The sequence below is a fragment of the Cyprinodon tularosa genome, unplaced genomic scaffold (assembly GCF_016077235.1).
Source record: "Cyprinodon tularosa strain WSP-4 unplaced genomic scaffold, ASM1607723v1 ctg301, whole genome shotgun sequence".
Taxonomy (NCBI): domain Eukaryota; kingdom Metazoa; phylum Chordata; class Actinopteri; order Cyprinodontiformes; family Cyprinodontidae; genus Cyprinodon; species Cyprinodon tularosa.
This window is the reverse complement of record NW_024039010.1, coordinates 984816-1003033: the sequence shown is the minus strand read 5'-3', so window position 1 is coordinate 1003033 and position 18218 is coordinate 984816. Positions and strand designations below refer to the sequence as shown.

General features: G+C 38.9%; 1 protein-coding gene across 1 annotated transcript; it reads left to right on the top strand.

Moving 5' to 3' along the window:
- Positions 1-232: 232 nt before the first annotated feature.
- LOC119787798 (fibrous sheath CABYR-binding protein-like) lies at positions 233-16358 on the top strand. Its single transcript, XM_038291839.1, has 4 exons — positions 233-601; positions 11812-12792; positions 15324-15389; positions 15559-16358. The coding sequence occupies exons 1-3, from the start codon at positions 514-516 to the stop codon at positions 15383-15385; spliced, it is 1131 nt and encodes a 376-aa protein (XP_038147767.1). The 5' UTR covers positions 233-513; the 3' UTR covers positions 15386-15389; positions 15559-16358.
- The last annotated feature ends 1860 nt before the right edge of the window (positions 16359-18218 follow it).

The following is an 18218-nucleotide window of genomic DNA, read 5'->3' as shown; positions in this document are numbered from 1 at the left end:
TGTATACTTTAGTAATGAATAAACATTTAAAGTTTAATTGATTTCTATGTGAATGCTCTCTTGTGTCTCTAATTGAAATGTAACTTTGGTTCTTCAGTAATCCAGTTTCTACTTTCCTTGTTTGCTGCATGTGCTGTTTTATAATTTACCACCAGATGGTAGATATGCACCACTCAGGGCATAGAGGGGAGGACACCATCCATAGATGAGTGTGCCACCTCCTCCTGCATGAATAGGCATACTGTGAGCTGGAGGTAGTGAGGGAAACATTGCATTTCATCCTGTGCTGCTTTGCTGCATGCATGGGACAGATTGTCATACCAGCCCAAAGGACACAGCTTAGGGGAGATAATGGTTCCTATTGAGTTTAAGGACCTGAAGAGAGTTTAGGTGCCCATGTTTGCACAAAAAGACAGACTCCAGCTTTAAAAAGGAGGCCTCCCTGATTGCTTGTCCTTGCTTGTTCCTAAATCAGGTCCAGCTTTTTATATTTACTACATTTTGCTTCTCAGCATGGGTTGCTCATCATCCAGTGCGCAGACTGTGGAACAGGAGAAAAGACCAGGCACAAAGCCTGAGGAGACCAAAGGAGATACAGTGGGTAAGTTTTAGTGATGATTGCGAGTTTATTTTTGTTCTTTTTAGTCTAGAGAAGAACATATCATGACTTCTCCAACTCTCTTTCTGCTGGTTATTCAAGTTTTAGCCTACGGGCTGTTTGCAGCCAGCTGGTGCAGAACACTGCATGCTTTCTTACTTTCACTCTCCTGCACGGCACAAACTCATCAGGTGCAGAAATATTTATGCTGTGTCTTGTTCTCATTCAGTCCTACAAGTCATCTCTGGCTTGTTTTAGTCCGGCCCTTTCAAGCATGGTTGCTGCTGAGAAGGAGGGTGATAAAAACATTTCATGTTTTATTGATGAAATGAGATCTGAGAAGAGTTCTCTTACATGTTGAGTTTTCTCAGTATCTTCCCATAAAACAAACAGAGCATTTTATGCAGGACAATAACCCCATGAGAGCAGCTCTTTGTGTTTAGAAATCTATTTGCAGCCTGATGCCAGATTTGAATTCCAACCTGTTTGTTTTCCTCTGTTCTGATTCAGGGACTTCAGATTATTGTAGAAAACAATACCAGCTAAAGAACCTCATTATTCAATACTGGATATAATATTTGTTTACCTTGGACTTTCTCACATATTGTCCCGCTCCACCCATCTCATTGCCCTGTGTTAATACTTTATAGAACAACCTTTTTGCAGGGGAAACCAACTAAAGTTCCAGCATCGAGATTTTTTTTTTACGCAAAATGGATTTAGCACAATTTGATATGATAGAGTTTTGAACAGTTTACTTACAGATTCTCCTTTGCATTTGGGTCTATACTTTGACCGGGCCATTCTTATACATAAATGTGATTTGAACATACCTCTTAGATTGTGTCTCCAGCTGTATTTCTAAGGCTTGTGTGATGCTGGAAGATGAACCCCTACCCTGATCTCAACTCATTTGCAGTATTTTTTTTGAGGATTCTTCAGTAGATCCATCAGTTTCCTCATCCACTCTGACCAGATTTTCGATTACTCGCTAAAGAAGAAGGGTGGACAGCATAAGGCTGTCGTGTTTCCCCCTGTAGTTTGTGTGTTAAGGATGTTTTTTTATTGTTAGTTTTTCTTGTCACACATATAAAAGTTAATTATTTTGGCCTTAATACAATTTCTGGCTCTGATCTGATAGAGAACCTTCTTAGCATGTCCCCTTCCTGGCTTGCAGCAAAGTGGAAATGACTAATCTTTCAACAATGGCTATGCCACACAGCTCAATAATAGTCATATCTGTGGAGGGTGTGATTCTGCCTTCTGAGCTGTGAATGTCTGCAGCTCCTCCAAAGTTACCACCAGCCTTTTAACTCCTTCTGTAAAGAATGGCTCCTCGGCATATATATATATATATATATATATATATATATATATATATATATATATATATATATATATATATATATATATATGTTCACGGCATGAAGTAGGCTGTGTGAACTAATTCTTACCTCTTATGACCCTCCCTTCACTCTTGTCTACAGTCAGTGTTGGGCACGTTACTTTGAAAAAGTAATTAGTTATAGTTACTAGTTACTTCTCCCAAAACGTAACTGAGTTACTAACTGAGTTACTCCACAATAAAAGTAACTAGTTACTAGTAAAAGTAACTATTGCGTTACTTTTGCGTTTCTCGCCCCCGTAACCCTCACCACCCTGCCCCCACCTTCTCGCCGTGTGTTTCCAAAGCCAGCTGAATAGAGTGGACGACAAAGACAAGAACCTGCAGAGAGTTTTGCATTTATTGCAACTCAACATAAATGACATCAGGGGGGAACGCGATGTGAAGTTTTATAACAGGACATTCAGATCTGGTGAGTATATGAAATTAATAACTGGGGATGTCTAATTCTGAAATACTGTGTACTGCAACATCTATCTATCTATCTATCTATCTATCTATCTATCTATCTATCTATCTATCTATCTATCTATCTATCTATCTATCTATCTATCTATCTATCTATCTATCTATCTATCTATCTAAATCTATACTCTGTGTGTGACATAAAATATGGATCTCCATCCCTGCCACAAAGGCCATCAAATAATGTTTAAAATAAAAAATACAGTAGGTTGAGAAGGCAGAGTATCCATCCATCCATCCATCCATCCATCCATCCATCCATCCATCCATCCATCCATCCATCCATCCATCCATCCATCCATCCATCCATCCATCCATCCATCCATCCAGATTTCTCCCTTTCTCCATATAGGCTATCATTTGATCGTTCACGCTCTCCATAGTTCTCCTGTGGCGCGAGCACAGGGCGACTGTTGCGCGCCTTTAGCGAGCATGCGCGTTTCCTGTCGCGTGTGCGGTGCGGAGATGCAGGGGAAACCGTATGTGATGGGGAAACGCAGCTCGACCTAACACCGGTATTTCCATGTGGAAAACGCTGTTTTGCTGCTGGAGTCATCCTCACTCTCCATCTCTCTGTGTGTGCTGTACGTTAACACCCACCAGCGGAGACACCCGCCTACCCAACTGACAGACGGAATCTCACTATACATCAGCCATTCTCATCCTCCCCTCTCTCATGACAAGGCGCGCACCTCTGGATGACCTAAAAATAATCTTTAATATCTCTTAAACAAAAGTAGCACAAACAATATTTTTTTCTGCACAAATCTTCACTAACGTTGCACTAACCATTCAGTCTATTTGCAGAGTTTTTTTTGACGTGGGTGGTGTGTCAGCTTCACGCAGCTGCGCACGAGTCTTATCATGAAAAAAGGTTCATTGTGCGACCTGAGTAACGCGCAGTAACGGGGTGTCTGCAATGGTAACTGCGTTATAGTTACAGCCAAAGTAATTAGTTAGATTACTCGTAACTAAAACAAGGTAACGGCGTTAGTAACGCCGTTACTTTCAGCACCGTTAGTCCCATCACTGTCTACAGTAGGGAGGAAACTGCTTTCTGTCATCCCCAATCTTAATTCCCTATATATATTAACTCCAGAGAACAGACTTAAAAGACTTCTAAACAATCACCCCTATTTAGGCAGAGGAAGGACACACTCAAAATATTTTATCTCACAAATAGGCCAAGTAAAAATATCCCTCCACATGCCCTATATAGTGGTTAGGGCAGATGTTCAGACACAGCCTAAGAGGAGAGACGATGAGGCAGAGTTGATGACAGCATTCTTACAGTAAAGCGCATCCTGGAATCAAAGGCTAAATGTTCCTGTAAATGTTGGTTAGAAGCAGCTGTAATATAAAGAAGCTGCTCACATAATCTGGACACCTGCAGACAGCTGCTGCCTTTATCAACACATGTTCTTTACTTTCTCAGTCTTATGCTGACTTTTATTTTTGAATGGTTTCTGTTTAGTTTTTTCCAGACAGCAATACTGGAAACAAACAGTCCTGCTGGTTTTTTTCTGGAACAGTGTAACACCTGTATAATGCTATGTCAAAGAATTTTAATTGCTTACAAAGCATTACCTTTCAGTTTTATATCTATTTTATACCAAGTTAAATGTCATCAATGTGAAAAACCGTAAAGTTCTAAAATATTTTATTTGCTTAATTGTTATTTTAATACAAACAGGACACGTAATCATCACCAGAATTATTATTGTAACTACATTGTCGACCACAAACACCAAAATGATGGAAGTTAGCATATAATGTAGTGATTAATTATTAAATCCAGTAATTAATAACACATTATTTGAAGTTCTAATAACAGGAAAATTTATTTTTTTAAATTTTAGATAATTAAAAGGCACTTTGACTATGCAGTGTTTAAGTTACTAACTCAGTTTCATTTTGGGAGAAATTACCATCCATCCATCCATCCATCCATCCATCCATCCATCCATCCATCCATCCATCCATCCATCCATCCATCCATCCATCCATCCATCCATCCATCCATCCATCCATCCATCCATCCATCCATCCATCCATCTCCCCAGTCACTTGGGCCAGCAGAGAAACATAGTTGCTCCAGTGTGTCCTGGGTCTCCCTCTGGGTCTCCTCCTGGTTGGATGTGAGACACCTCACCAGAGAGGCTTCCAGGAGGCATCCTAACCAGATGCCCGAGCCACCTCAGCTGACTTGACATTGAGAAACAGCGGCTCTACTCGGAGTCCTACCTGGAAGACTGAGCTCCCAGACACGCTACGGAGAAAACTCGATCACTTGTATCTGGGATCTCGTTCTTTCGGTCATGGCCCAAAGCTCATGACCATGGATGAGAGTATAGAACAACCATTAAATCCAGAGCTTTGCCTTTTGGCTCAGCTCTCTCTTCAGCACAACAGACTGATATAGTGTAGAGAAGTAATTAGTTACTATAATTAGTTACATTTTTAAAGTAACCCCAGTCTGCCTCAGCAGATGGCCGCTCACACTGAGCCTGGTTCTGCTGGAGGTTTCTTCCTGTTAAAAGGGAGTTTTTCCTCTCCGCTGTCGCTACAAGCATGCTTAGTGTGAGGGATTGTATTTGAGTCAATGAGTCGATGCAATCAGCTGGTTTTCCTTAGATAGAAAACTTTGAATCAATTTTACTGTATGATCTGGATGAACTTTAAAGTGCCTTGAGATGACATGTGTTGTGAATTTGACACTATATAAACAAACTGAATTGAAATGAACTTTGATCTTTATAGAGTTTGCAATTGTGTCACAATCTTTCCATTTTCAGATATAGAATGGAATTCCAATAAAGTAAAAAAAAAACAATCCACTGGACTTTGTTTTCCAAGTTTGAAGATGTTTCGCTTCCCATCCAGGAAGCTTTTTCAATTAAAAATGTCAGAATTAACGTTGAGTTCCAGGCTTTATAGAGTGGCCCAAACAAAGCCTTGTTTTGGCTTAGAAAACATGCAAATTGAACCAGAAGAACAGGTCCACCCCTTAGGAATAGGGAGTCGTTGAGGTCTTTGTTAGCCTGCATTACCCGATACTGGTCTATATCTCTGAAAGTCGGAGTCATAGGGTCATTGTTGGCCTGGCTGAGTAGTCTTGGTCCCCTGCATGGCCATGAGGAATATGATAGCGGGAAGGAATCAACTCTATCTCCAGCCTGTCTGCTGTGCTCTTTGTTCTCCGTGTGTTTTTATTCTCCAGCAAACCTCTAAGACATTTACAGAACAGCTGGTTCCCTTTCTACAGCAGCAGGACAAGTTTATCTCTATAGAATATTTCAGTAGCAGGACAATGTGCTGCACATGAGAAAAAGAAAAGTAGGCAACACAAATAGATAATAAAAGTGACACATAATAAGACACATATATAAAGAGTAGATAAAATCATTGATAAAAAAAATAAAAAAGATTGAATGATTAATGAAAATAAAAGGAAAGTTGGACTGGAACAAACTGGCCTAACAATTCATTGCAATGGTCTTTTTAGGATTATGAAGACTAAAGGTTGCTTGATACAACTGCAGAGCACACTTTTTAAATTTTGATTTGATAATTATTTATAATATTGTTATTTATTTTTCTGCCGATGATGAACTGACATGTTAAAATGTAGAGTCCAGCTGTCTTCATAAAGTTCTCTGTAATTGCAACATGAAGGAGGAGAAATAAATGAAAGTAATTTGTAGCACCAAACCACCTGAAAGTTTGTTCCTATAGACATGTTTAGTCTTCCTTATGCTCTGTGTACAGGTCCTTAAGGTCCCGACCTAACACAGCCTGTTATTGTCCAGTCATTGTTCCAGACAAATCTCTACCACATGGTTGTGCCATGTCAGGCACAGCTGCATGCACACTGTCCCATTGCACACCAGTTGCAATGACTTCCACAGTCTGCATGTGGGGAAAAAAGAAACCGCATTTCTGCAGAAAGTTCAACCAAATATTTAGGAAAATGAACAGATGTGACCATATTTACCTCCTCAGTATTATGGTTCTGTTCCCCATGATGTATCACTGGATTGTTTTTTTCCTGTCAGACAGCTTTTGGTGCTCCAGACTCTTACATCACCCAGACCATTGCCAGGCTACGTTAAATAGGGCTGAATGAGAAGAGGTTTTTATTCATACAGTGAAACGTCTGTCTCACAAACCAACTGTGTGACACCCAAGCCTCTGCTGGTACCATCCCCGGTCTGGGCCCCTGGTTTGTGTCCTGTCCCCTTCTCTCACATTTCCCTCCGGTTCCAGGCCAGACGTGACGTTGTTTTGACAGAGATCCGTGTCATTTTTGGCTGCTAATTCCTGTTGAGGCGCGGTTCACTGATGCCTGGTGCAGAGGTGTCCACCACAACTCAGACAGCATCATTCCCACTTTTTAATCTCAGCTCTGGACTGCTGCTCCTGTATTGAGGGGCAAACTTGTTTTTAAATCAAATCTTCAAAAGTCCTCTAAAGGACTAATGAAAGCCATTAATGATAGGAAAATGGGTGTGAAGACTAATAAATGTTAGATTTTATAAGTGTTTTTTCCCTCTGGCTCATTTTTATACAGTCTGCCAAGCCCCACATTCCCTTCCAGCCATCACTCTGATCTCTGCTTAGTGCTTCTGACAGACAAATAAAATTAGAAAGCTGAAGCATCCGAACCATCCAGCCGTACAGCTAACTGAGCAACTCTGGCTCATCTTGTCTGAGAGCAGCGTCCACTGTGAAACAGACAGAAGCGCTGTGGCTGTAGAAATGAGATTTCTTTTCTGAAGACAGCAAACATTTCACCTGAGAATCAGAAAGCAGGAAAGATCATTTCCTGAGTGGACGGCCTCAGGGTTTCAGTAAATCCTATTTTCAAGTAAGGAAATGAAAGGATACTTCAAGCATTTATTTTTTATTATCTCCTGCATCATGAGTTCTCTCAGTATAGCTTACCCAAAAACATGGTTACCTTTTAAATACAGTGTTTTATTTGAAAAAATATATATTGTAGAAGAACACCACGTGCATTTATTCCTGTATCTCACAATGTTAAAGAATCCTTTAAAAATTCCTGTATCCTGATTATGATCTAAATCATCACCAACATTTAATGTGCCCCATTCCAAGGACATCTTCTTTAGGATGCACTCAAGACAAAACCCTCAGACCAAATACAGGTGCTGGTCATAAAATTAGAATATCATGAAAAAGTAGATTGATTTCAGTAATTCCATTTAAAAAGTGAAACTTGTATATTATATTCATACATTACATACAAACTCATATATTTCAGATGTTTATTTTGTTTAATTTTGATGATTACAAATGACAACAAATGAAAATCTCAAATTCATCATATCAGAAAATTAGAATATTGTGAAAAGGTTCAAAATTGATGGCCCCTGGTGCCACACTCTAATCAGCTAATTAACTCAAACCACCTGCAAAAGCCTTTAAATGGTCTTTCAGTCTAGTTCTATAGGCTACACAATCATGGGGAAGACTGCTGACTTGACAGTTGTCCAAAAGACGACCATCGACACCTTGCACAAGGAGGGCAAGACACAAAAGGTCATCGCTAAAGAGGCTGGCTGTTCACAGAGCTCAGTGTCCAAGCACATTAATAGAGAGGCGAAGGGAAGGAAAAGATGTGGTCGAAAAAAGTGTACAAGCAAGAGAGATAACCGCACCCTGGAGAGGATTGTGAAACAAAACCCATTCAAAAATGTGGGGGAGATTCACAAAGAGTGGACTGCAGCTGGAGTGAGTGCTTCAAGAACCACCACACACAGACGTATGAAAGACATGGGTTTCTGCTGTGGCATTCCTTGTGTCAAGCCACTCTTGAACCACAGACAGCGTCAGAAGCGTCTTGCCTGGGCTAAAGAGAAACAGGACTGGACTGCTGGTGAGTGGTCCAAAGTCATGTTCTCTGATGAAAGTAAATTTTGCATTTCCTTTGGAAATCAAGGTCCCAGAGTCTGGAGGAAAAGAAGAGAGGCACTTCATCCACGTTGCTTGAAGTCCAGTGTAAAGTTTCCACAGTCAGTGATGGTTTGGGGTGCCATGTCATCTGCTGGTGTTGGTCCATTGTGTTTTCTGAGGTCCAGGGTCAACGCAGCCACATACCAGGAAGTTTTAGAGCACTTCATGCTTCCTGCAGCTGACCAACTTTTTGGAGATGCAGATTTCATTTTCCAACAGGACTTGGCACCTGCACACAGTGCCAAAGCTACCAGTACCTGGTTGAAGGACCATGGTATCCCTGTTCTTAATTGGCCAGCAAACTCTCCTGACCTTAACCCCATAGAAAATCTATGGGGTATTGTGAAGAAGAAGATGCAATACACCAGACCCAACAATTCAGAAGAGCTAAAAGCCACTATTAGAGCAACCTGGGCTATCATAACACCTGAGCAGTGCCACAGACTGATCGACTCCATGCCACGCCGCATTGCTGCAGTAATACAGGCCAAAGGAGGCCCAACTAAATACTGAGTGCTGTACATGCTCATACTTTTCATGTTCATACTTTTCAGTTGGCCAACATTTCTATAAATCCTTTGTTTTTATTGGTCTTCAGTAATATTCTAATTTTCTGATATGATGAATTTGAGATTTTCATTTGTTGTCATTTGTAATCATCAAAATTAAACAAAATAAACATCTGAAATATATGAGTTTGTATGTAATGTATGAATATAATATACAAGTTTCACTTTTTAAATGGAATTACTGAAATCAATCTACTTTTTCATGATATTCTAATTTTATGACCAGCACCTGTATGAGCGGAGTGGTGTATGCAGTTCAATGCAGTGAGGAATGCTCTGATCTTTATATTAGAGAAACCAAACAACCTCTCCACGGACGCATTGCCCAACACAGACGAACGATTTTCTCGGGACAAGACTTAGCAGTGCATCTACACCTTATGGACAAAGGACATTCTTTTGAGGACCAGAATGTTCACATTTTGGACAAAGAAGACATGTGGTTTAAGAAGGACCTGAATTAAGCCATCTATGTCAAGAGAGAAAGACCAACCGTAAACAGAGGGGGTGGGCTCAAATTTCAGCTTTCAAAAATTGAGTTGATTCCTTCCCGGTATCATCACAACCCCCACTCCTTATAGGGGAACAGAACACCTCACCTGTTTCAGCCAGGCCAACAATTCCCTTTAACAACCCCCATTTCAGAGACATAGACAGGTATGGGGTATCCAAACCTAACAAAGAACTAAAACGACCCTACGTATTTCTAAGGGGCGGAACCGTTCATCCGGTTCAATTTGGATGTTTTCTAAGCAAAAACAAGGCTTTGTTTTTCGGTACTCTCTATAAAGCCTCGAACTCAACACTATTTCTGACATTTGTAATTGATAAAGCTTCCTGGATGGGAAGCAAAACCTCTTCAAACTTGGAAACAAAGTGCAGTGAATTATTTATTTTTTTTTTTTTAAATGACTATGACCTGGATGACTGAGAATCTTCACCAGCACTTAACTCTTAGGGGATCTAGCTAAAATTGATTGAACTAATTGATAGCAGCCGTTATGAAACAAACACTAATTTGTGCATACAATAAAAAAAATCATTTAATAGTTCCTTAGACAAAAGTTTTTTTTGTTTTTTTTTTTTTTAAACAGACATTGCATGTCCGTTTGATGAGGATCTTATTAAAGACTGATCAGAATTCTCTTCACCGATAATTAAATATTTATAGGGAGAGGATTCTACAACTCAGTTGACAGGATATGAGATTTATTTGTTTTTGGTTTGTTTAATAGGAACAACATGCACAAAATTTTCCTTTTATATGTTTATTTTCGTATTAGGTACATGAAGAACTACTGAAATTATTTTCAGATTGAACATAAATAGATTCATTAATTCTGCGAGGGGAAGAGGAATTACTTTAGGGTTAGGGTTCAGTGATAACAACCTACAGAGTCTACTGGCACAACCTGAGGGCATTCTATGGGACTGATAGCTGCTAATAACAGCCATTTATGTGGATGATAACATCTGAAGCACGGCAGCAAACAGCCGCTTAGTATTTACTGTGTAAAAGAAGACTGAATCAAACTGAGGAGGAACCCCATGAGATGATGCACAGGTTTTATCTATTAGAACAATGTTTTTAAATTTTATCTTCACCTGCTGCCAGATGATTTCATCTGATTAGATACATTGATCCAATATATTTCAAGAAATAAACCTGTAATGTTATCGTGGTCACAATAGGCTTTGGCAAGTATTTTGGAATGTATTCATTTTACTGAATATGTATTCCTGATATCGGAAAAAAAAAAATCCCTTGTAAAAATGAGTGTTTCAAACAAAATGACATTCTTCACATCTAGAATGAGACATTCTGGATGTCTAGAAAGGAATTTTAGATCTCCATACTCCTTTTGTTACTAGTTAGCATTCATATTATTTTGATCATAAAAGCATTTTTTAGTCAAGCTCATAAATGTTAAAATGGCCACTTATAATGTGTAAACATTTCTAGATATATAAAACTTAATTCTTACTAGTATTACTTTGATTTATTTTTTACTTTCTGAAATTCAGTTTCTGCTGCAAAAATGTAATTTAGAAAATACATTATTACAGTTGAATGTAGGAGTGTGATTTTGATCAGAAAGAATCCTATTTCAGTGATCTAAAATAGAACAACAGAGAGGAGAGTGCTTTTAATAAATGTAAAAACAGCCTGACATAGAGACTTCATACAAACCAACACTTTAACTCGAGCAGCAATTCTCCTTCGCCATCTTCCTCTCCTTTGCAGCTGTAGCGCTTTTTTCTCTGTCTTTTAAACAATTTCTCCTTTTTTTTTCATTTCTGCATTAAAATCTCTATTTCTGGTGGGATAAAAAAGACAATCCCGGTTGCCTGTTGTCATGGCGTCTCATGGCTTTTCATACTTGTCACAAAGGTGTTAAACTCTGAGTGGACCTACTTAGGGTAGATTGAACTAATTCATAGTAGTCGTTGAAAACCAAAACCCAGAGTTCCTGACTTTAGGCTAGATCTATTTAGAGTTGCAGATTTAAATCTGAGTTTTCTAAACCTGCTTCGTGAAATGGAACGCTGAGGAGCAGAAAGAACATGAGATAGAAGCATTAATATGGACAATCTGTGCAAAAAAGAAAGGTGTGTTTGTAGGTGTGTGTCTGTGTGTAAAACAGCTTTCTCCTTATGATTGCTTCATTTTTCTTTGCTAAACATCAGCAAACTGTTGACCCTAACCCTAGTGCAACAGACATATGTTTTACCAATATTTCTTAAGTGTGCTGCTTTTCAAATTGATTGTCCTTTTTTCATTTCTGTTTTGTTTACAGCAGTCAAAAATGGTATCATCACAGAAGATGTCCAAACCATTGCGGATCAGATGCAGCTGCCTGCGCAGACCCCCTTACCAGATGATCTCATATCCGGACCTGAAGACGGAACCGAGGCCGTCTTAATGGCCATGGAGGCCCAGGAGGATCTCGGCTCTGGGGAAGATCTCTTAGAAGCTCCGGACCCACAACCAGAACCAGCATCTAGTGAGGAGCCGGCCCCACAGCCTGCATCCTCTGCAGCTGTAGAAGATTCTGCTGAGCCAGAAGTCGCTTCCCCAGTAGTTGAGGTCGAACACACAGAGGAGGAGACGCTGCCTGTAGAATCTCTTCCAGCAGAAGCCCCTCTTGAAATCAAAGCACCTGAAGCCACAGAGGAGACCCCTGATGCTAAATCTGTTGAAGCTGTGCAGACAGAGGTTCTGGTTTCAGCTGAGGAGGTTAGTGATGCAGCAGTAGAGGAGCCATCAGACACCCCCCAGGATGTGGAAAAGGCTGAAGCTGAAGAATCATCCAAAATACTGACAGAAGGTGTAGAACTTGTAAACGATGAAGCCCCAAATTTCAATACTACAGCAGAGACTGCCTCAGAGGATACAGGAACAGAAGAAGCTTCCACACCAACTCCAGTTTCAGCACTGGCTGAACCATCAGGGCCTGCAGACACACCTGAGCCATTGATAGACACAGCCCTCGCTGCAGCCAGTATTCCAGAGATGACTCCATTAACTCCCACTACAGCGCTTGCTCCAGCCGAGCATAATTCTGTCACTGAGGAGGAAACGCAGGTTGCTTCCTTAGCAGAGGTGCCGGGTCCTGCAGAGGTCACAGCGGCCCCCAATCCAGCCCAGACCCCTGAAGCTCCACCAGAGACCGGAGTCACAGCAGAAGTTCCTGTGGTGAACCCCATCACCACTAAATCTGAAGCCGCTTCAGATCCAGAACCTGCTGCTGAACCAGTTCCTGAACCTCCACCAGAGGGTACAAAATGCTAACACCTTAGCAACACTTGTGCTTTTGAGATTTATTTAAGGTTTATTTCTTTATTAAAAAGAAAAAAGAATATATCTTTTATGATGGCATTTCAATACAGGTAATCAACCATCTAAAGCTGACAGATGATAGGATTTGAGCAGCTATGGTTCAATTTCCTCCACAGAAAATGAATTGATGCATGAAGACAAAACTGATAAAGTTCATGATGGATGCTTCTATTTAAGACAATGATTAATGCAAAGTAGAAATGACAAAACTGCCATCAGGGAGTCAAAGTGATTGAGGAGACAGTTTATAGGTGGAGGACGTTTGCTAAAGTGTTTTGCACAGATCGTGTGCAAACATGCAGAAACCTTTTAAAGGAGAGGCAACAGGTGAGGAGAGAGTAAAGCTGACATTCAGAAAAGCAATAAATCTTCCTTTACATGGATGATGAGTTCAGTCGTTTGACAGATGCAGCTTTCCATGCATCCTGCACATGCAGCTAACAACCCTGATTCCTTAGTGAGCCACTTAGATGCTTCTATACAGGAAGGCCTGAATGGGATATTGTTGGACCTTAATGCCGAAGCAGTGACATGAGCAGAGGCGTGAATGCACATCTTCTGCATGTTGATGTTACAGCATGAACATGTTGTCAAGCACAACAGCTCCAGTCAGGCAACCTCTCTCATTGTGTTCCATTGTGGACTGCCAACAGACTCATCATGGCCCGTTGCTTCTAATTAAATACGACAATGCCGATAGTCTTTAGAGCGGTTTGGTGGAAAACTACAGTAAGATAAGGGCTAATTTGAAATACCGATATACAAGCAGGATTTCTTTAATATGTCTTAACACATCCTTTATTGTAGGATAAAGACTTTTTATTAAAAAAAAAAGGATTAGCAATGGTTCTTCAACTTTTCTGGGAGGCCCTCTTATGATTTAGAAGCACGTTTTTTGTGTCTCCGCACTAACCAAACGTTTGGACAATTGGAAAAAGAAAAGCCAACTGCAGTAAACCATCCTAAAAAAAATACAATCCTTTTTAAATCACAAAACTACTAAACTGTAATTATTTTAAGCAGTATTACAGAATTCAATATTGACATAAATACATATTTTTTCTTCATATAATTTCCTCTCAGTGTTGGTCATTTCAATACTGAGCTCCCAAAGGGGGCACACCCCCCCCTTAGGAACCAGTGTTGTTACCTGTTTCACTGCAAAAATATATCCATCTAACAAAGTCTTAAAATCTTAGCTCCAGTATAAAAGTCATTTTAATTTTGTTTTGATATTTATTTAGGAAGCAAGCGGGGATGGAGGTCCTCCAGACCGTTTTCTCACAGTCTTGGAATGTGATGCCTTGGGCTAGGTTTTTCCTTTTAGATGAACTGAGCTAGATTACATGAAGCAAACATCTGCAATCCAGTAGAGGAAAAAAAGGAGCTGCCCAGTGGTGCAGTGGATCAATTTCAATCAATCTTATTTCTGTTTTCTAAACACTGAATAATGAGAGTAATACAAAAAAGGTTCTACTTTCCTCAAAACAAAAAGGTAATGTGTGCTAAGATTACGGTGCCTTTAAACAAATGGTGAAAGCTTAGTTTGATTGTTTTTTTATATTTGTAGCCATCTGATTGGTTAGTTGAGTAAAATGGCAGCATGCCTCAAACAAACTGCTGCGTGGTGTGACATAAAGTCAACAAAATCTACCAAGACATCAAGTAGAGAACCGTAGACCTGAAGGCACATGGAAAAATAAACAAACTGGGAAACATTTCGCCAGGTTACTGTTCAGGAGGGAAATCAAAACAGGACTCTAAGAGGAAGACGTCACAACTAGAAAAGCATCAAATATCCTGTGCCCCGAGGAAAAAATGATTTTGCAAGATTTTCTACACTGCTACATTTGGAACGAGGAAATGAATTAATATCAGATAAGGGGAGAAAAACTATAGTTTTCTGTGCTTTTTGGAGAGAAACACTCCTTATTACAGCGTTAATACTGGGCTCAAGAGGGAAAAAGGGTTTATTACATAAATTTTACAAGACTTTTTTTAGGGGTCCGATGGGAGTTTATATATGTTGGAATGAAGCTGAGATGTTGATATGGGGGACCGTCAGCTGCCCAGTTTTCCACAGGGGCGGGGCTGACACCTCTAATTATGATAGTAATGTCAAGTCAAAGAAACTCAGAGCAGTTTGAATTATACACTGCAAAAAATTGAAATCGAAATAAGTATTTTTTTTTCTTGCATTAAGTGCATTTTTTCATGAATTGAGGAGGTAAGTAAGACACTTTGCTAATGGAACAAGACCATTTACATTTAAAATAAGAATAAATAATTGCCTTGTCTTATTTCAAGTGCATATTATCTACTTATCTCAAAATACTAATTCACTAGGCAAATCATCTTATTTACCTACTCAAATGAATGGTAAATACACTTAATTTAAGACATTTTTGCAAATTTCTCAGTCGTTTTTACAGTTTCATGACATTCCTGTGTTTGTCTGTTTGTCTGCAGAGACGTCTATAACTGAGGCCTCTAAGGAAACAGAGGCTGAAATAACCAAAAAGCAGGACTAAGATGGTAAGAGCAGAGTTTCCTACTTAGAACAAACACCTGATACCCATTTATAGATTTAAAGGCTTTATTTTTGCACTGAAATGTTATTTGTAAAGTAAGAAATTGTATATTTTACGTGTAAATAAGAAGTGCAGAGATTGAAAAACTAAAAATTGTTCCATTAATGTTTCAGTTTTTTGTCTTTCACAGATCAGATTCACCAAAAAGAAAAAAAACATCAAGGGGAGCTGTGAAGAAGCTGTGAAAACCTAACTCCCATTTTTATCTCATCAACATAAAAATAATAGCCTTAATAAGTTTTCATTCAGGATGGATCAGGGTTTCTTATCATTTTTTGCATACATGTAAACCTTTGCTGCAGAGAAAAATATTTTTTCTACTGGAAAGCACAAGTGCCTAAAGCCACACATGTTGGCTTATACACCAAAAATGCAACAAGGACACTTTGATGGCTATATGAGGCTGCAATACTGTGAACTGTTGTTTAACAAGGGTAGTTACTCTGGGCTGGGGGTATTTAAAACCTATGAAGGGTGAATCCAGTAAATCCTTCATTTTTCTGGAGAAAACAAGCCAAATTTGACTGTGAATAAAATAATGCGTAATGAGGAAACCTAACGGGAGGGCCGGGTTATCTTTGTCTCACCAATATCAGTGATAAGGATCAGGTGAATCCTTTGTGTAATCAGATTTTACACAAAAAAGGATCAGTTATTCCTACTGCAGCAAATGATTTTAACATTTTTCATGCTAAGTTCAAAATGTTGTTCTTTTTAGTTTAACGCAAAAATAACATTGTAAAAAATTTACATCCATTTATGGCTATTTTTCTTAAATTAAATGATTTTTTTTCTTTTCATTTGAACAGGTAGATCAATTTGCCAATGGAATAAGATAATTTATATTTAAATAAGACAAAATAACTTCAATATCTTATTTCAGGTGCACGATATCCAATGATCTTACTTGAAGGACAAAGTTAGTTTTTGTTAGTTTTAACTTGTTATACTTCAAAACCTGATCTAAAATATGCAAAAAATTATGGACTTGAGATAAGAAAAAAAGAGTTGCTTTTTCTTATTTTAAACGTAAATCCTCTTATTCCACGGGCAAAGTGTTTCACTTACCTGCTCCAATCAAGAAAATTATATCTATTTCAAGCCAATTTGATTTAGTTAGAATTAAGTTTACATTGTAGAGCCTACATTTGGCTGATTATGAGAGCTGCAATAATTAGCTGCACTCTATGCTCCTAAAACATCTTCTTTATGAGAGGTAGCAGTCTTTAGGTTTTCATACCTGCTGTTATTTGGGGATCAGTAGTACTTTAAACAGCCAAATGTGTGTTTATTGTAATAAAGTGTGGGAGCAGCAGGGTTAAGGAAGGCTAATGTGACTTTCTTCCCTTTTTTCCCATCAGAGGAAATTTATGTCACTCTCCTGCAACAATAAAATGTATGAAACAATGTGAAATATAATGTTGGCAGTTTGGAAAATGTTTGTTTAAAAAAAAATATAAACTGTCGCTCAGTGAATCGACCCATTCCTGCTCACAACCAGCTTAACTGTACTTTGACATAACAAATGTGAAGAGATTTAGCATTTGTAGGCTAATATTTAATATTCTATTGGAAAAAACAAAAAAACAAATCCATCCAAAATATCTTTAGATATTGCAAAGGTGGGCTGCTCAGGTTCTGGGTTCGATTCCCGGCCTGGGGTCTTTCTGCATGGAATTTGTATGTTCTCCCTGAGCATGTGTGGGTTCTCTCCGGGTACTCTGGCTTCCTCCCACAGTCCAAAAACATGAATGTTTGGTTAATTGGCTTCTCTAGATTCTCCTAGGTGTGAGTGTGTGCGTGAATGGTTGTTTGTCCTGTTTGTCTCTGTGTTGCCCTGCGATGGACTGGCGACCTGTCCAGGGTGTACCCCGCCTCTCGCCCATTGACAGCTGGAGATAGGCCCCAGCACCCCTCGCGACCCCACTCGGGACAAGCGTGTCAGATAATGGACATTGCAAAGGTGTATTAATAGTAATGGTATGTTATGTTTAACATTTCAGCTACTTGTGCAAAAAAATATCTAAAAGTAATTAAAAACCTACTAAAATCAGTGGACTGAACTTAATTGGCAGGTAAATAGGAAGATCTGATAATAGAATGAGTATTTTTGCTCTCAAAATAATTAATTTAGAAATTCTGTACTTGAAATTAGATAATTTCTTTTTTTTCACATATTAAACTTGATCTCCTTATTTCCCTGGCAAATTATCTATCCGCTCAACACTGAAAAAATATATATTTAGTTCAAAAAAATTGATTTATGTTATATTTTAATTTATTCACTTTTGGAGCACATGGGTTATTTAAGGACAAAGAAATAAAAATGGATGATCATGACAACAGCGGAGAACATTTTTCATCTACAGGTTGTTGCAACGTTTTATAAGGACATCTAGTTCCTCTACAGAGGTTGGATTTGAATGAATCCTCTTCACCTTTGCAGCAAACACTGTGGGACACTGAAGACCTGTGGTTTCAGGTTTCACCTCAGCAACCTATTTGGCTTTTATTTTGAAAATGTAAAGCACAGGAAATGGGATGAATTTATGTTTGTTTTCTTACTGTTTTCCTTTCTCTTGAATCAAACGCTTCATTTGTCTAGGATTCTGCTAACTTGTTTAGTGTACAGAATAAACTGTCCCTAACTGAAAAGTGTTTTTATTGTGTTTTTCAAAGCAGATACTGCAGCCAACCAAAAACTTTTTGTATTTTATGCATTAGGCCAGGATTTACCAAACCCCAACAATAATATAAAATACTACTAATAATA

Bases quoted from the DNA above. Each gene is read 5' to 3' on its own strand.
- LOC119787798 (XM_038291839.1), top strand. From the start codon at position 514: ATGGGTTGCTCATCATCCAGTGCGCAGACTGTGGAACAGGAGAAAAGA. The intron at 602-11,811 runs GTAAGTTTTAGT...TTTTGTTTACAG, and splicing joins GACCAAAGGAGATACAGTGG to CAGTCAAAAATGGTATCATC. The intron at 12,793-15,323 runs GTACAAAATGCT...GTTTGTCTGCAG, and splicing joins TCCTGAACCTCCACCAGAGG to AGACGTCTATAACTGAGGCC.